This window comes from Lepisosteus oculatus, chromosome 10, assembly GCF_040954835.1.
Source record: "Lepisosteus oculatus isolate fLepOcu1 chromosome 10, fLepOcu1.hap2, whole genome shotgun sequence".
Taxonomy (NCBI): domain Eukaryota; kingdom Metazoa; phylum Chordata; class Actinopteri; order Semionotiformes; family Lepisosteidae; genus Lepisosteus; species Lepisosteus oculatus.
Window position 1 is genome coordinate 20,028,330 of NC_090705.1, and position 19,694 is coordinate 20,048,023.

At 41.6% G+C, this 19,694-nt stretch overlaps 1 protein-coding gene across 2 annotated transcripts in view; it reads right to left on the reverse strand.

Moving 5' to 3' along the window:
* smarcc1a (SWI/SNF related BAF chromatin remodeling complex subunit C1a) overlaps positions 1–19,694 on the reverse strand; it is a 34,815-nt gene that overhangs the window by 10,381 nt on the left and 4,740 nt on the right. Inside the window, exons 4-23 of one of the 2 annotated variants that reach the window (XM_015357156.2) lie at positions 18,959–19,040; positions 17,681–17,773; positions 15,412–15,481; positions 14,960–15,029; positions 13,292–13,367; positions 12,036–12,122; positions 10,916–11,034; positions 10,440–10,567; positions 9,689–9,748; positions 8,725–8,762; positions 8,313–8,434; positions 7,814–7,885; positions 7,192–7,305; positions 6,788–6,941; positions 6,336–6,446; positions 5,578–5,637; positions 4,262–4,520; positions 3,359–3,520; positions 930–985; positions 203–338 (exon numbers count right to left, since the gene is read on the reverse strand). In XM_015357156.2, coding sequence (XP_015212642.1) covers positions 203–338; positions 930–985; positions 3,359–3,520; positions 4,262–4,520; positions 5,578–5,637; positions 6,336–6,446; positions 6,788–6,941; positions 7,192–7,305; positions 7,814–7,885; positions 8,313–8,434; positions 8,725–8,762; positions 9,689–9,748; positions 10,440–10,567; positions 10,916–11,034; positions 12,036–12,122; positions 13,292–13,367; positions 14,960–15,029; positions 15,412–15,481; positions 17,681–17,773; positions 18,959–19,040 — 2,069 coding nt within the window. Of the gene's footprint in view, positions 1–202; positions 339–929; positions 986–3,358; positions 3,521–4,261; positions 4,521–5,577; positions 5,638–6,335; positions 6,447–6,787; positions 6,942–7,191; positions 7,306–7,813; positions 7,886–8,312; positions 8,435–8,724; positions 8,763–9,688; positions 9,749–10,439; positions 10,568–10,915; positions 11,035–11,996; positions 12,123–13,291; positions 13,368–14,959; positions 15,030–15,411; positions 15,482–17,680; positions 17,774–18,958; positions 19,041–19,694 lie in introns of both variants that reach the window. The other variant, XM_006635664.3, reaches the window with a different exon arrangement.

Here is a 19,694-nt window from a genome sequence, read left to right on the forward strand (position 1 = left end):
AAAAATTGTACCACTATACTTGGTTTTAAATGCTTTTCTGTGGAGAAAATCCATCTCTCCCAGTCCCTCCATTCTAATCACTGGCTCGCACAGTGTCTATACTCTGAGTAATGAAATGACAGAGTCAGACAGCTAGAAGCTCCACTGCCCAGTGTTTTTGTCCATTTTGTAGCAGAAAATACTGATATTTGTGTAAATCTACCTGTTTTGCTTTCCTCTCCTCCCTCACTTTCAGCTTCCTCTCGCTCGCACTCCTGGGACTCGTTCTTCATCTTCTCTCTCTCAGGCTGTCTTTCTGTTGTCTCGCTGGGCTTCTCAACCTCCTCTTTGCTCTCAGCCTGAAACGGGCAGGTCAGACAGGTGAAGTGGACTGACCCATGTTTCGCAGGACAACGAAACCTTAGTGTGAGGCGGAGAACTGCTGGAGCTCTAATGCTGAGTATTTCTTACGATCCCATTCATCTCCAGTCTGCACTACTGACACCACACCCCAGCTGACTGTACTCCTAAGGTATAAAAAATCATCAGACCTAAGAACAGTCACTGCAACTTTACTTCAAAATACCTTAGTAGTGATGTAATAAATCAGTGATTGTAAATAGTTTGTGGGGTATAGACAGAAAAAGAGCAGTAAAGGAGCTACAAATAACTACTAATGTGAGATAAATACAAGCATAGTGTATGGAGAAGGTGGGAATGTGGTGTTCTGTTAGTTTATGGCTAATCACAATAACCCAAAGTGCACAATAGTATCTGACCAGATCAGGCTGGATGGCACCTTGACACACAGGTTTAGAGCTTCTTTTTCTGTTCAATCCATTAGATTCAACACAGTTCTGTCTTTCAGTATACTTGACTAAAGAGTAAGGTCATGGTTCTATGGCATTGGACCAGCCACCAGTAACTGAGACACTGGTCCACCCACTCACCTTCTCAGGCTGCTGGGAGTCTGAGTCAGTCTCCATCTTTTCAGGCTCTGTTGATTCTGTAGGGAGAGGAAACAAAAAGAGTACAGACTCAATCAGGCTAGACCATGTTGTCTGCTGCACATTAATGCATGGATTACAAACCCCACCATAAAGACAGGCCTTGCTTTCTTTATATTCCAGGTGAAACTCTGCTTAAAATGCAATCTAGGCACAATGGTGGAGAAATCTACCACCTTTTCAAGATCCCATTAACGCTTTCAACATTTTATAATCCTTCTTGACACAGGCCAATTAAATCATTTAAATTGTAATGGATATTTTCCCCCACAAAAAAATAATGATCAGAATCTTTCTCTCACTGAGATATTTGCCAAAGAACATTCGTGGTAGTCTTTACCCAGTGTGCCCAGGATCAGGTTACTGAGACTGTAGAACATACAACACTGCTGACATTCTGTAGGAATATTACAAATATCACAAAAATTGTTTGTATAGTAGCTTTTTTTGCCACAGGATTTGAGGCACTTCACAGACGAAACTGAGAACAACTGAAATACTTGATATGTCTTGAAAATGTCTGTCTCTTGACAGATAAATGTCATTGTTGCAGAGTAAAGGTACTGTTCTCTTAATGCAGCTCATTCAGCGCATAATCCATAATGGTGATAAGCATCATCTTATTGGTTCCTGGAAAATCAGGTCATGGGAAGAGACCTGTTGTTAGGGGAATAGGGCATTTTTAGCTGGCCAATCAGACTGGCTTAGCCATCAAGGTCCATCAATCAGTTCTTTAGATATATCACCCCTTTGTCAGGCATGTGCCATCTTCTCTCATATGCCCAACAAGAGTGAATTTATCACCCTTTCCAATGCCAATCCTAACCCTGGTAAAGAAATTAAATACTTCCCGAGCCAAACTGTGTGTCACAGCATCAGGCTGCACAACCAATAATTAACTACCAACAACTCACAGAAAACAAACTAACAGCCATCCATTATTGAAGAGGAATACAGCAGTTAGCAATTGCCTGAATGAATGATTAATATTTTAAAGCAATGTTCAAACCTGAGGGAGTTCACAGTGAGGCAGTCCAGAGCATCACGCACAAATTGCACTTAGGTCCAGATCAGGATTTACACACTTCAAACTCTGGCACGAATCATACTGATGAAGTACAAAAGTAATGTAATTTTAATTCATGTCTAACTTATGTTGCATCTGCTTAAGTACTAACCTTGGAACGCAGAACGCCTTGTATTTGCTCATGTGAGAGACTGCAAGTCGAAACTAAAATGTCTGTAAACAAATTGGGACCTTAAAAGGTCTGAATCCGCTAGTGCAACTTTGAAGGATGAAGCCACTCTATTCCTAAAACGTTTAAGTTCAAAACACCGCATATATATTGCTGTAACTTTATAACAAGAAGGACAAATGGCATTGATGTCTCTGCATCATTAAACGGATTCAAACCTTAAAAAAGCTGAGGAAGTAAATGTATTCAAACCAGACTCAAGAACGTGATTAATGAGGTCTGGAGACTGCCTACCTGAACCCTTCCCCCCACACTACTAGCAGACCAAAGCATCAGACATCAAGACTTCCCCAAGAGAGGAAACTAGGGCAGCAAAAGGGCAAGGCAGCTGGGGGCATGGCCACATGTATACGAAAAGCTCTAGGTGGGGGAGTCAGAGCATTGTGGCAGGGTACAGCACTAAGATCTAATCACACTGACCCACTTCTTCTCCCCTCCCCCACAGCAGCCCCATCTGCCACAGCCTCCCTAATCCAGTGCCTGTGTCAAGGCAGCCTGATCCACAGAGGGGAGAGACACCCCATGGGCACAGCGAGGGTACAGACATGCTGCCCACCCCCCACTGCTATCATTGAACTCTCGCTTATCGAGACTCTTCTGCATCCCTATGTGAATGCTTCTCAGCTGATGGACCTGTGCTGTTTCCCTCCCCCTATGTTCATCATAAGATTCTCATTATGTTTTATGCATGCTCACAAATTACCCATTGCGTGTCCTAAGAGGTTTGCTTCAGAAAGAGTGTGTAGCTTGATTTTTCACATCTTGGTTATGCAGAGAGGCATAAATGGAAAGGGAGAGAGAGAATGCATAGCAACAGCCTGCAGCACATAGGCAGTGGTGGTGGAAGCAGTCAAGAGTAAAGGGCACTGAGCCACAAACAGCCATCACCCCCTCCCCTGCTTGCAGCTTAGTGGGCCTCCACCTCAGGCCCTGTCGCACCACTGCCCTCTGCTGCCAGTATCCGAGACACACCATTCCAATACTGTACATAAATTCATCAAGACACATACACAGAAACATTTCGTGAGGGTCATGTCAGCCTCTACATGATCACACGGAAACTAGGATGGACATTTCTACAGCACAAGTGCGTTTCTGCCACACATCTGAAAGTACCTGTCTTTTCGGGCTCGTCAGGACTGGTCCCTGCGATGCCGCTGCTCTCCAGGCCATAGGCCGGGTCCAGTCTACCCGTGCTTCTCGCGGCTTCCTGCACTTTCTTCACATGGGCCTCAACCAGCTCGGCCGGGACCTCCTCACGTACCCGTGAAAACTCCTCTGGAGGGTTTGGGAAACGGGGAGAGGCGTGAACTCTCTGACAGTCGACGGACACAGAGGCAGACAGGTTGGCAGATCTACGTAGGTTTGCAACCAAAACTTCAAGGGGAACTGAAAAGCTATTTTCATATTTCGGCGTTGGAAAGCATCAGCGTGGATGATTGCAATTCAAACCACAATAAAAGCCAAATGCACACACGTAAAACTTCCAATCTATATCACAAAACAGACTAAATTTCCAGGTACGTGCAATGCCATCTTCTGCAATTCAGAACAAGGCAACTTTTGGCGAGGTGAAGTGGCCCTGTTAACATTGTAAAAAAGCAGGCTTGCGAATACATCTCTTTAATCTAATAGACATCTCTCTTGACTTTGAGATGGTCCTGCCGACAACTACTACTTACTTGTTCCATGATCTGAACGAAGAGTTAATATTTTGGAGGTGAAACGTCTGCTTTGCAATTTTAGTCATTGCAGTGACTAGCGAGCAGGAAGGGCTGCCTCACGTCAGTTCGTGGGAGACCAGGGGTTTGCAGAAGCATGGGGACTTACAGTACTTTCACAAAGTTCACAATTTTGTGCTTGATTCGAAACGGGTAAAATTTTTCTATACCGTCAATGAATTAATTTTGTTACTGAGATTTAATAACCGGTCTGAAAAACTGGGATGGCAGTTCCCCTTCATCTCGAGGCAGAGATGTGTTGTGTTGAAAAGTGGACGAAGGAGGAATGATGTCTCACCCAGTGCTGCCTTGGCCGCGGCGGCTGCCACCCGAGGGTCAACCACAGAGGCAAGGAAGGCCACCGTGCTCATTACGGGATTTCCCGACTGGCTGAAAGGGACGGGCTGGTAGGCCAGCGGGCCCAGGGAGGCGTCCGAGTTCTCCAGGTAAGGGTCCTCAATGGGCAGCCTCAGGAAATGAAGGATACACTCGTCCTGGGTGCGGCTGCCCACGTGCTCTGACACCTTGTTCCAGTCATCCTTGTACATCTCCAGGGCCTGGGGCAGGTAAGAGGGGGTTACAGAGATCATGCAAGAGAAACTGACTGTGGGAGGGAAAGGATGGCAAAACACTACACAATTTCAAACTTTACATCACAACACATTTCAGAACCTGGGAGAGGGGCTATTATAGTAATAGTGGTCTATTGGTCAAGCTACTATTGATATTAATGTCTGCATCTATCCAACAGTTTTCAGCAAAAAGGAACCCAAAGCACTTTAAATAAAGGAGAAGAGCCTTTTCATGCACCCTGATGTGCGACGCACAACAGCTTTCAGGTACTGCCAGCCCCACTACACAACAGATCAGGTAAAGAAGTAATAGTTTAATTAGTTTTTGATGAGAACCGGTTATAAGATGGCAACACTGTTGTCAGTCTGCTTGTGCATAATTTTGTCTGAATAAAATTTATAAGACTCTTGGTTTTGATCTATCTGCTATTCAGGTACAAGTGTCACTAAGGTGTGTGACATTTTGTTTGTATACTAAAGCAGTTACGTATGATAAGGAAAAGAACTGAAGGGTAGTTTGATACAAAGTAACTTAAATATGAACGTTTTTATTTGCATAGTACCTTGCTGATAAATTAAATATTTTGGGAGATCCCCACACTGAGATTGAATGCAAATGAAAGACAGTAAATTGGATGGGTAGCTACAAACTTTAAGGGCTGTGGATGTTCAAGTCCATAAAAATTAAAGACTCACAGCTCAAGCTTAAAATTAAAAGATACTAAACCAAATCATGGTAAAAGGAGGTCAGGTATGTTCTAAGGAAGTCTACTGACATGTGTCTGTCTAAGGTAACAGCATAATATTTGCTAAAATGAGCAAAATCTTATTTTTTAAGCAGAATACAGAGCATGAGAACCAGATTTTAGCATTTCTAGGTAACTATGGACTAACAGAAAATAAAACATTCATTTCTAGACAAACTTTACAAATCCAATACACGACTATCAATGCTAATATTAAAGATGACTTCAATAAATGACAGCCGTCTCAATACATGAATCTCACTGAATGTCTGCAGCAACTTTGCACTCTTTCTCACCTCTAAGAGCAGCAGGGTCTCTTGTTCAGTCCACTCCCTGCCAGCACTGCCTCCTTTACTCTGTAGAGACAAAGAACTACTGTTACTTCACACAGGCCTGAAATCTAGTGACTCTGAGACAGGATAGGTCTGCCCCAGCAAAAACATTAACAGTTACAGATGATATATGATTACAACTACAGGCAGGTTCTGAACAGCACATAAGAGTCTGGCTAGTATCATCCTCTCCAGTATGTTTTTGAACTGCTAGATGAAATTTTCATTGCCATTAAGGATACGTTTCTATATAAAGGCTGAGAGCTTGTGTTACTCTGGAAGAATCCAGAGACAACACTAAACTATACACTACACCAAAAAAGGTTGTATATTGAGCTGTTTTCATGCTATCTCATGCCTGAGAACTACTCGCACTTCACTTTTGTGTGGACATTCAATGTGTCCAGTTGCAACTTAAGTCTGTAAAACACTACAGATTGTAGCCTCATGTAAGGTTACCGATTAAAAACAGTTTATGAAGTGATTTTGCCCAAGACTGACAGCACAACTTTCAAAGCTCCATGTACAGGCTAAGACATTGCTCTTTGTTTTCCCAACTACAAATAAAACCACTATCCCAAAGCCATCTCGAAGTATAAAAAAACATGTTTCCCTTTTCATTTTTTATAACTGTTGCTAGAACTTTTTGCAATCAAATTGATGAAACCAGAAAAAAACTGTCAGACTCCCCTGTGTGTCTGACTGGACCGAGCCTATCTCACCTTGGGGTTCTTTTTGGCATAGATGTCAGTGCGGAGCCCAAAGTTCTGGAGGTCCGTGGGTTTCTCTTTGCCCTTTTCTGGGAAGTTCAGCATCTGCTGGGAAGCTGGGACCTGAGGACAGGAGAGAGGAGAGAGCTGTCATTTCAGCCTGGCACAAACAGGAGGCTTCCTGCCGGCTCACTCCAGAGTCAGCAATATCCAGTGCCCAGAAAAATCACAGATAAAGCGAAAAACCAAGAAAGGGAGTGAAACAAAAAACCTGAGAAATCACAGACCAATACATCTTTACTCTGCTGTGTAAGAATACTGAATCAATGACCAGAATGAGAGAATCTGTATGGGATTATGATTTTAGTGCCAGTCAGCATGGATTCAGAAGGGGTAGTTTTGCAATTGAGAGGGGCAAGTAGAAAGGTAAGTAGCAGACTGTCAGGGGACAGTTTCGGGAGTACCTGGGGAGGGCGGTGGTGGAGAGGCACCAGCCCAGAGGGGGTGTCTGCCAGCACGTTGAAGTGGGGGGTTGGCGGGGGGCCCATGGGCAGTGGCCGGCTCTCCGCATCCACCTGGTAATTGATCAACCCCCACTGTTCCAGGAAAGCATGAACCCTGGGAGACAGACAGGACAGTTAAGCATACCGATTTACAACACTATCGAGGGGAAAAAAAAAGATCAAAGTACAGCATAGAAGGGGCTATTAGCACTTTGGACATCTACTACACCTTACCTGAAAAATAAAAAGCAGCCGAGACATTTAACAAAAAACCCTTGGTTGGCAGCATAAAAAAGCCACACTTGCTCCCTGGACCCAAAATGTCAGAGATCCCCGACTGAAGTCCTCACTTCCCCCTCTCTCACCTCATCACAGCGCAGACGTCCCCAGTCAGGTTTCTCCGACAGGATGTGGAGGTGAGGTACTCCTGGGGGTTCAGCCGGTACGTATCGATCATGAAATTACGGTACGCAAGGTATCTGAGGGCAAGAGACAGGAACATTTTCATTTGCAGCCGATCTCTTTCTTGATGAAGCTTATTACGTTTCTAATTGAACTATTTGATTTTTAAAACGGTTGCATCTTTTCAATGGCAGAAAAAAAACATGAATCTTGTGCCACATGCCAGATTCCAGGATTGCTCCAAGTGACCAGTGGGAATATAATGAATCTATAAATTCCTAAGAATGCGAATTATCATAGTGATTGACCACCTTCTATAGTATTAAATGAACAATTTATAGCTAGGCAAAATAGAAGATCATTTTCTACAGTTCTTAGAAATAACACAAATGGATTATTCAATAAGATCTAAATCAAAATCAAGCCACTGCTTAAATTTAGTGTTCAATAATTTAAACTGAATGGAAAGTTCAGAATAAAATCAAGATGAGACAGAACTGGAAAAACACCTGTTTTATAAACAAAAAAACATCTAAACATCTAATTCCTATTCTCGCTTGCAGGCCCCACTCTTTAAACACTCACATCTCGGGTGACTTGGACTTGTTCTTGCCATTGAAGAACTCAGGTAAGGCACGCCTCTCAATCTCGTGGATACTGGAAGACATTCAGGGAAGGAGAACAGAGAACGTTAGATGGATCTAGGTTTTTTAAGGGACTGTGCAGGGCAACCCCCCAAATCAGATCATATATCAAAATATTGAAATGTCGAGGAGCTTAGAACTAAGCTTTCCGTAACCCTATATTCTAAATCAACAACAATAATATCCAATAAATTTGAGTTGTAGGGCAAATAGTTTTAACAGCATTTAAAAAGAACCAGGTCTGACCACCAGTACAATCATTTCATGATATCAATGGTGCAAGACTGAGTTTGGAGTACAATGTTTTTGATTCACATGAGCAACAAATTAAGATTAAGAAAATGAGAACCTTCACAATTTCTGACGACCGTTTCTTCTCATATAAAGTTAGGGATATGAAAAAAAAAACAGTGAGGCTCATTAGCCTCTCCTCTCCTCACCAGTTGTAGTCAAACCAGGAGGCATAGCTGGGGATGATGATGTGGTGCGTCTGCTCTGTGACGTTGTCCTCACTGGAGTCGATCAGCCGGTTCACCTCGGCCTTGCCCTGCTCTTCCTCCTCCTGCAACAGCAGCACTGTTCAAGTTCCACTCAAAAAAACACATTCTGCAACTCCGGCCTCCATTAACATCACAACGCCCATATCAAAAGCGATTAGAGGCTTCAATCAAGCACAAAGTTCTTAGATTTTGACAAAAACGGTTATCAGCTCGCTTTACCGTGGGGCTACAGAAAGACATGTATGCATGGTAAAAAGTTTTTATGCATAGAATGAAATATTGAGCCATCAATTTATCCTATAGTGTCCGTCTAAAAGGAATATCAGCCGTGGGTATACATTCGTTTTTTTACCTTGCCTCCAGTGACCATGGGTTCATCCTCCTGCTCGTCTGAAAAGAGAAAAGAAAAATGAAAACAAAACAAAATTTCTGTCATTCAAGTTCACGGATATTGAAAGTCAATCTCTAAAACAAACACATTTCTTGTTATACACGGATAAATTACATTTGCTCCAAGTCTTCCAGTTTATGACAACCTGATCTGCTGTTAAGTGTATAGAAATTAGCTTGTATTACCAGCACTAAGGAGAATGAAGGTAATTCATACAAAACTCCCTGTGCCGACACTACAATTAAACAAATAATAGAATTATTCTAGAGATGATTCTCCAAATGGCCCTACAGGCTGTCTACAATTCTCCCACAACTGGCCCAGTCTACTGTAGCCAGCAGCCATATCACTCCAACTCACAACTGGCAACCCACTGAAGCTCAGCAGGTGTGAGCCTGGTCAGTACCTGTATGGGAGACCTCCTGGGAAAAACTAAGGTTCATGCTGGAAGAGGTGTTAGTGGGGCCAGCAGGGGGCGCTCACCCTGCGGTCCATGTGGGTCCTAATGCCCCAGTATAGTGACGGGGACACTATACCGTAAACAGGCGCCGTCCTTCAGATGAGACGCAAAACTAAGGTCCTGACTCTCTGTGGTCAATAAAAATCCCAGGGCGTTTCTTGAAAAGAGTAGGGGTGTAACCCCGATGTCCTGGCCAAATTTCCCATTGACCTTTACCAATCATGGCCTCCTAATAATCCCCCTCTATGAATTGGCTTCATTACACTGCTCTCCTCCGCACTGATAGCTGATGTGTGGTGAGCGTTCTGGCGCACTATAGCTGCCGTCGCATCATGCAGGTGGATGATGCACATTGGTGGTGGTGGAAGGGAGACCCCATTACCTGTAAAGCGCTTTGAGTGGAGTGTCTAGAAAAGTGCTATGCAAGTGTAAGAAATTATTATTATTATTAATTACTGTACTCACCCAGATCGGCCACGGTGCCTCCCTTTACTGGGGTGTTCTCACTGTCCTTCTTTGGGTTCACTAAACAGAAAGAGTATCAGACAGCTGTCACATTCAGCAAACAGGATAAGACCTAATGATGGAAAGTGACCCATGTCCTCAAGAAGATTAAATCTATACCCAGGTTTGTGTTAAACACATGCTGGTGCCCACAGTTGTCTCTCAAGCTAAATCCCAAGACAATGCTTGAAAACACGTCTTCTATGTTTCTAGTGTCTTGAAATGCAGTTTTCCATTAGTTTGTTTCTTTAAAAGGTTGAAAGAGCAAGTCATCATTGCAGTTTATCCATAATTAGGAACGCAATCATGCCATCAAGGACAAGGTAAAACGAACAGCATTGTGGATGAGTCATTCCTGAGGAGACCGGTTTCGTGAAGACTGAACCGATAGGTCTTCTGTGGAAAAAAATATGCAAGCTGTCATTTCGGACGCTTTGTTTGCATTTTAATTTTTTTATTGACTGAAAATCAATTTTGTATACAATACAAACTACATACTGCTGTAGAAACTGAGTAATAAAATCCACCTCAATGAATAATGAGTGCAGAAAAAATGCATTAAATGTGGCACACAGAGGGTCATTCTGTGTCAGAGCAACCCAGGTCCTCGAGATGATGATTTTGTGTAACACAGGACTTCTCCCAAAGCACAAGCCGACTTGTCTGGTAAAGGGGCTCGGAGAGCATGGGAGGAGGAGGCAGGAGGATGTACCGTTCTTGGGCAGAGTGACTTCCTCCATGTTCGGCACAGGCGTAGGGTCCTCCATATCCTTGGTGAGATCCTCCTCTGGCTCCTCCTCCTCGCGATGGCCACGCCGCTTCCAGTATGGGCCGGGGTGGCTAGACGGAGAGAATGAGTGAGTAAAGACACCAGCTCACAAAGGGTCAAAAACCACCTGCAAAATATTTCCACATTCGTGCTGCACTTTCCACCTTTCCTGGCCAGACATATTTCCTAAAAAACGACAAACGAAAAGGAAATGTTTAAATGGTGGGCTGCGCACGACTGCATTTTGACATTCAAGAAAACAAAAGGGGTACATGCAGTGTGTGGATGTTAAATGTTTCAAAGACATAAGCACTGTGGGGTTTTGGAAAGCAGAACCGGACCCATGCTGGAACAGATCCTTAATAGCCGGCTAACGCCTATCAGGAGGCTTGTCATCGCACCCCCCCCTCGGCACGTACCCCTTCTTTCCTCCCTTCTTGCGGGACTCGACAGGGGTGGGCGGAGGAGAAGGTGAACGCCGCCGCTTTTTCCCACTGGCAGCTGCCTTCCTGTCCTTGCGGTCAGGAGTGCGGGATGACTGTGCCAAGACAGATTGAGAGAAAGGGTGAGGGAGGGCCAGGTCAGAACTGAGGACAGACACCACTGTTTCAAGCTCATGCTGCAAGCCGAGTGAGAAAACACCTCCCATACACCCCAGCTGAGGCAAGCTATGCCAAACTGCAGCTGAACTAACCCACCTGACTCCTCCCAAGTCACACTAAACAGATCTCAACCCACAAACACACACGGTATATACTTGAGCTAAGAGCATATTTTACATCTACTATCATAAGTCTATTTTACAGACTATCAAGTCCATTCTAACCGATTTATCCATTACAAGGCAGGAAACAGCTTGGATGGGATGCCAGTCCATTGCAGGGTATATACACACACAAACACATATACTAGGCCCAAGTAAGATACAATAATGTCTTTGGTCTGAAAGAGGAAACCCATGCCAACACAGGGAGAACATACAAACCCCACAAATTGAACTTGGTGTCCCAGCGATATGAGGCAGCAATGCTAACCACTGTGCCAAAGTGGCAATCTGTGTTCTACCAAAATAAACTTAAGTACAGCCCACTGTCCCCTATTACAGAGTGCTCACAGCTCCCAGGGGGCTTCACTGCACAGATGGTGTGAAGGACTGCCTCTTAATAACACCTCAAAAAACAGGTGGGCTCATCTTTCACACTATCGCACTATTTCCTCCCTTTTCTCTGCGTATTTTCTTTTTTTTTTGCCTGTATGTAGTTCATTTCTATTGTTTCCTCTGTAGTCTTTGGCTCCCTGCTGAACAAATATTGTCCATGTTAACAAATATGAGTTCCCCACAGCCCAATGTAAATATCTGGTAGGAACCCAAGGCTCAGCCAGCGCTGAAATCTGACAAGGACAGAGCTAAACAGAACGCAGAAGAGGCATGCTCTCTCCCTCAAGCTGCAGCCCCCCGGCGCCGCCCCCGTCTGCCCAGGCTCACAGCGGGGGGCCTACCTCCTCATCGCGCATGAAGATGCGCTGGCGGAAACTCACAGGCTTCTTGCTCTCGTCCACTTCATAGTCCTCCTCGTTCATCCACTCGTTGAAGGAGTCCGTGTCCAGAACCCATTTGGCGTGGACCTGCAGGACACAGAGGTCGGTGACATTGAAGGAGAGCAACATGCAAGAGGCATATACACCTACTTCACAGCCAGCGGCAGACCTGGGCCTGCTGTGTGCCAGAAATCCTATACAAAAACCAAAATTGCATCCTTGTATCTCCATACTCTCTTTGCAGCAGTGAGGACATTCATAGTGAAGTACATCAGAGGCAACTTATTATGGGACTCCTCGTTCTTTGAGATCTGGATGGGTACAATTTATTTTAATGTATACTTAAAAGTAAAAAAAAAAACATCTGCTTTTTATTTTATACTGCTACTTATTTATGTTTGTTTATAAATAAGTTCCACTTAAGGCGTTTAATCCAATGTTTATTTTCTGATGACACCATGCCTTTCCCAGGTCATGCATGCATAAGTGCATTCAAAGATAAACTCTATATATTCAAAAAAAACGAACAGTTGTCCAAGAACTTCAAATAAAACAAATTCTGCTTATGTGTGCTTGTCCGAAGGTCACTGCAAGGTGTACCAAATGTTAGGACCTTGCTGTTGCGCTAACCATAGTCTCCTTGGCAAATTACATGCCATTAGGCACCATGAATCAAGGGACATTAATAGGTAACTTTTCATGATCACAGTTAAGTGGACAAGTTGATGGTATAAAGGTGTTACAGATCCTTACAGTGTTTAGGAACAAGTAATAGGTTTATTCCTTGCTGAAAAAAAGAAGAAAGAAAACAACGTTTCGGCCGTGGAGCCTTCATCAGGTGTGGAAGAAGACGCCTGAAGAAGGCTCCACAGCCGAAACGTTGTTTTCTTTCTTTCTTTCTCCTTTTTTCAGCATGGAATAAACCTATTACTTGTTCCTTTGCAGCCTACGCATGCTGACGCAGCTACCCACCTGAACTCGTACAGTGTTAAACTGAGCTTGAAGGTTGCTTGTCAGCACTTGCTGTTCATAAATTTTAGACATTATCAGACACCCTTTTTCTAATTTGCTCAGTTTTACTTCTGGTTATGTGCTTAACTACATGGCAGCTAAAAAAAGTTTTAAATCGGAACAGGTGCATGTTCATGAACTAAACAAAGAGATGAGAACTTTGTATACATGTACGTTCCAGCTATCAAGAGATTTTTCAACACTGGATACAAATGGCACTTAATGAGCGAGGGATCTGAGCTCACCTTCCAAGGTTTCTCAGGGTTGGGCGGCTCTTCCACTTCCCCATCCACATCACTGGCTGACACCCAGGTATCATAGCTGCAGATCAAAGAAGCAGGTCAGCACAAACTGACCAGGGAGGTCACACATCTTGCTCTGCAATGCCTTAGGCACAGGGACTCCCAGATGGACCAACCATGAAAACTGTACCCGTAGGGAACTTCTAAATTTATCCAGCTGAAGGACTAGGGCACAACCACTTCATTTACTAATTATTCTATAGTGCAGAATAACTTTCACTGCTGTCCACTAGGAACATTTGGTGACTGAATCACCTACATGGAGCAAAGGAACAGCTGAAGGTTACTAGCTGAGTAACTGGCCTATGGTGTGTGCTGTGATTGTAAAATGTGTATCTGTAGTGTAGCTAATAACACACCTCAGGCTTTTATCAGAAACACATCTGGCTGAATCAGATGCTGAAGCAGTTTTGATGTTTAGCATACAGCCACAATTTAACTGGGACATTACTGGACTTTAAAACTGCTTTTACGGGAAAGAAATTAAGATACAAGTTGGAGTCTTCAAAATTTCTTCTAAATGAACACTTTAAGAGATTTATTTTAAAGTATTTTAGGCAAAATTTATCAACAGAGTAGAACTGGAACATCATTATAAATAGAAGAAAAGGTCATCCTCACCCTGTCATTCCAAACTGCCTGTGGAACCAAACTGACCATTTTTAACTAAATATATAGGCTTTTATCATTTTATCTATATGCCTTTTAGTGAGCATCAAAATAAGCAATTCAATTTTAACATGCATTCTTCAACAAGATGACTAAGACGTGACAAAGCATCCCAAAATATGATTTACGTATATGCACTACATATTTTCTACACAGGTACTTCAAATGGTTAAAAGTAGATAGCTGCACACCTGGCTTTGATTACAATACAATGACCTTATTGATGACTGACAAAAATACATCTTTCCTGTGCATTATCACTAAAACATGTAATTTACAAAATTACAATTTACAAATAATTTTAACAGAAATAAATTATTCTTAAATAGTATGCCATTCTGTGACATTTGGTGTATTATAATGATACTAAATATGCATTGTGCATTTCTAATCCACTGAAATTAATTTGATGGCAGACAGGCATTGAAGTTTAAAACAGGCAAAAGGCAATTTACATTCTGTGTTTTTTGGGGACTTTTTGCCACGAGAAACCCCAGACATTTTGTTTTTAGTACAGTCTGTGATACTTCTATTTAGGTTATTTCTCCTATCATCCCATTAGTGTGTAAGTGAAGAATGTTGATCCTTCACAGCAATGTAAAAGGTTTCAAATGTTTTTCTTTACATTCACAACAAATTAAAATTTACATTTACACATATACAATATTATTTACAAAAATTAAGCCATCAAGCAATTAGCCATCTAAATGACCTTCAGCCAAGTAAATAGAGTGAAACTATTACTGTATTAATACATAACACACTGATATGATATGAGTTTTACTCCATGTTGTGCTACAGACAGTCTAGAGATGGACAGTGGCTGGAATGTGCCACTCTTACAGGTAGAAGCAAGTGATCCGAGTTTTGTGTGAAGGACTCAAGGATTTAACATTGCCAAAATTACTTCAGCACCCCCCCACGCCAGTGTCCTCATCTCACCTGTCGGGGTACATGCCCCAGTGCACCAGCACCTGCTTGTCCTTGCGCATAACAGGACGCAGCCACTCCTCTGGAACAGAAACACAGGAACAGGGTGACCCCGACACACTACTAGATCAAATCTCCCCCTACACACAAACAGAGACAGACAGACCCTCTCGGCCCTCTGCATCTCATCCCACACCAGTGTCTAATGACTCTGCTCTTAGGAGAAGAAATGGGGCAACACTCCCTATATATGCTGGACAAGCAGAGGTGACAACGTCCGGGAGCATTCGGACTTCAAAAAGACTTTAAAACCAGATGAAAGTACTGTTCAATAGAATGTACATTTTAAGGCGATTGTATCAAAGAGAAATAAAAGATAAAACTCTGAGACTTAACCCTCGTGTCACTGCGAAGGCAGGGCAGAGAATAATTGAAACTCCCCAACACCATCATCAGAGACCTACCTTCATCTAGCGAGGGGGGTGTAGGGTAGATGTGGTGTGTGGCCTTGGTCTTGTCCTCTGTGATGGAGCCCTGCAATAGAGGTAAAGAGACTGAATACAGATATCCAAGAGCCTCACAAAATCACTAACTTGTAAATGAGACATGTCTCTCTACTCCTAGCACAAAGACCATCGAACACTTTAGCCTGAGAGGAAAAATACTTGATACAGACAATTTTTAAGACATGAAAGTTAGAAGTATATCAAGTGTCTTTGCTTAAAACAATCTTATGTGGAGTTGAAGGAAAATGACAACAACCAGCTCCTATTAGCCTCCAATTAAGACGTTCATGTGACTGTCTGACAGCCAACAGGCAGTTTACACTCAACTCAATGGCTGGATTTAAGGTGGTCAAAATACTGTAGTGCTCATACACAGCATCCATTTAGCATTCATACACACCATCACACTGTTCTGTTTTTAGCAGGGATGAATTAAAATCTGGCAAAGGGGGAACACTGAACAGTATTAGGCACCGTGCAATTTCAGCAAGATATCCTGAATCATTATTCTAAGCAATCAAATCCACCATCTGATTGATCTTTCGCCAAATAAATCAAAGAGCAAAAAAGAAAATGTACTGCATTGATATATGGTGCACTGATTATTTTCAAATTAAACTGTTACAGTCTAGGGTTGGACAGCTGCCGGAAAGGCTGCAGGCAGATGCAAAATTATCACTTTGGATCATTTTAGCACCTGCCTGGGAAGTTCATCGCGTGCCCACAGCCACTGGGGCAGCTGCCAAATGAATTAAAAATTAATTTAAAAGCAATAACAGCTTAATGAAGATTTTGCTCCATATTGTTAACATCAAAAATCTGGAAATAAAGCAAAAATGAAAAACAAAATCATGATTTGTCCAAAATGAAATTGCTCCAGACTTTCTTCATTGAACATGCATTTCAAATTATTATAAAGTCAACGAAAGACAAAAAGGTTAGCATTAGTTATACTGAGTAGTTATACTTTTGTATTTGACATCTTAACATATAAGTCCATATAAAAGCAAAATGTTTTCAAAATGTCCTATTCAATGAATTACGACAATTTACTTTATAAACATTTCATAAAATATCTCACTTGTATCTAGTGAAAGGAAACCACCTTTAACTTCAGTTTTCCAGCAGTACAACTCAAGGAAAGGAATTGTGAACATAATCATAAAATTTAATTAGCTTTTATATTTAACAAATTGATTCAATGGTGTAAACGTCACAAATTGAGCAGAAAGAGGGGAAAATATCATTGATTCCTTTTCATTCTAGTAATATCAATGTTTCTAGATCAAACCGGAAGGTTTTAAAAAAACTCTTCATCAACTGCTATTGATGAGAACATTTAACACATTAAAGTGACATCCCTGTACTACGCACCGCTAAGAGACAAATTTTGTTTAAAAAAATGGAACAAACGATTAAACTAAACGAAGATGTCTAGAATTATAAAGGAAGTGTGGCAGATGTATATTTCCCAACAGAACATTTTCCAGTGATATATGACATTCTCTTCTAGCAAGAAAAATTCAGCTGTGCAGAGGCACAATTAGTTTGTGTATTTTATTATGTTTGTCATTTTATTTATGTTAGAAAATGTGTGAGGCAGGATCACTATGATTTGTGTTGCATACCGTTACATACTGTAATACACAGCTGATACATGCTCAGAATAATAATGGAACAAGTAATAGGTTTATTCCATGCTGAAAAAAGAAGAAAGAAAACAACGTTTCAGCCATGGAGCCTTCTTCAGGTGTCGTACCTGAAGAAGGCTCCACGGCCGAAACGCATTTTCTTTCTTCTTTTTTCAGCATGGAATAAACCTTTTACTTGTTCCTTTGCAGCCTACCCATGATGACGCAGCTACCCATCAGAATAATAATGCCAGGTAACATCAAATTCACATAAATCAAAACCAGGCAATGTACTGGCACCACTAGAGGATAAAAGGGCTCATCTGAAGGTCTTTAAACATTGCTTTATAACAAATATTGCCAGTAATGACTTTTTTTAATCTGTTTTATTGTGAAGCGAGGTTCTATACAATCAAACTGTAACCATTAAGTCAGTTTTCTTTAGTTTTCTATAAAGAAAGGTAAAACAAAACAAATAAGCAATTATTCTAATGGACAATTGTCACTGGCAAAAAGACCAGACTGACATTATAAAACACGTCTTGATAGAAGACGCAGAATGAAATGTAAAGAAGACAATTGGCAAAGTAGAGTACCTGGTGTCTCTTGATGATGTCCTTCAGCTTGTTGGCCTGTTTTGGCTCAATATCAGGAAGCACATATACAATGGGTCTGGTCAGACAGTTGTTCTGAAATCAAAGTATATCTGAAATTACAATGTTTTTCTCTGCAAATGAAGATCAACACACATTCTAAATCCCCTTTTGAATTCTGTCTTTTTAAAGAAAAACTGGGTCTCACATGCTTTCTCCCAACTGAATTGAGTATGCTGCTCTGCACCTGTGTTCTGAAAAGTATTTAGAACATATTCCTTCATTTCCTGAGTCTTTTATTTACAAAAACAGAAGCCAGTACATATTAAAAGCTCTCTCAGAGTGGAGTGGGGTCTTTAGTAAAGTATCAGAAGAATAATTTCTTTCTAATCTTTATCAGTGATCGAAACTCCAGGAAAGGCCATAATCTTGTTGACCAAGTACATAATCACAAACAGTACAAAAATACAATTCAGATAATGGTGTAACTGTCATAATAAATTGTAGTGTAGTGAAATGTAAGGCAATACATTAAGACTGCAATACTAGACATTAAAAATTAATTTGGTGATACGGAACTAGAAAATAATTATGAGATGTTGCATGAAGAAAAATACCAGAGCTTGCACACCGCTTTCCTAATCTAGACAGTATTGAAGCAACAGAAAAGAACACCAAATTGCTTAGGTTCATAATTAACATTTTATAATTAAAATCAATCCATCAAATCACTACAAAAACAAAGTACTACCGTTGTGGTAGCAGGAAAGGACTTTTGTGATCCAAAGGACTGTAACCACACTAACTCCTTGTGTGGAGTAAATGTCATATTCAAACAGATATAGCGAGCTTTTCAACTTGGAATTGAGAAAATAATGTTAAAATCTGAATTAAAAAAAAAACGTAAAAAAAGAGACATTTAAGACTGACAGGATCCTGAACTCATACTTTGAAACATTCAGGACATAAATCTGAACCAACTCCTCAGCCATGTAACTGTAATAAGATAACTCATTAGGCCTCCTCTCATTTGCAGTTGTTTTCATGTCCTTAAGTAGAATTAGATTTGTATCCACGCAGCTCATTTTAATGTCTGTCATTCTCAACCTGAGAAGTGCTATGAATGGTATACTAATTTCAGAGCCCCGTTCAGAGTTGAAATATTCCTTTTTATTTTCCAAAACAAGAAAGATGCCCTGTGAAAAGCTTTAGCCAATCTAGCATATCAGAGGGGGTGTTCTGGGGTGCCGATGTGTCAGCCGGCCTTGTGGAGGGACATACCTGCACTAGAGTTTTCTCTACAGTCATGAACATCTCCACATTCCGGTCCATCCGTGAGGGGTTCTGTAGGTCAAAACGGCGCCTGAAGGGACAGAAGGAAAACTGACCACCGACTTGTACAACTATTACGACCACTTGCTCTCAAACTAAAATAGTAAGGGACTTAAGGTTCAAGAATTCAGACCACCCTCCAACACACACTCACAGTAGGTTCTAGGTTCTATATTATACCAAAAAACAAAGGTGACTTCCTCTTTAACCCAGATCTAGTTCCAAAATAACTTCCATACAAACTGATTCCCACAAAAAAAAATCCCTCCCCAACAACTTCTCACTCTTACAGCTGTCCATCTCCTCTAATTCCTCTACATCTTTCTCGATAGATAAGATACTTTATTGATCCCATGAGGGAAATTGCAGTGCAACAGCAGCTTAACACAGACAACACAGCCACAGTGTAACAAATGATACAACAATAATAATAATACAGTACATACAATACAATCAGTACAGTGAGGGGTGCACTAAAAGAGTTACTCACAGTCCAGGACACACAAAGAACAAACTAGAACAGAACAGTATGCAGAAAAATCGTATCACACATATGAATATATAGATATAAATATAAATGTATTCCACGGGTCCCTGGCATATATTGCACAAAAAACTGTTGTAAACGGGGAAAAAAAAACCTCGACTCTCCACTTGACTCTTAATCCTCCTATAACCCCAGGGT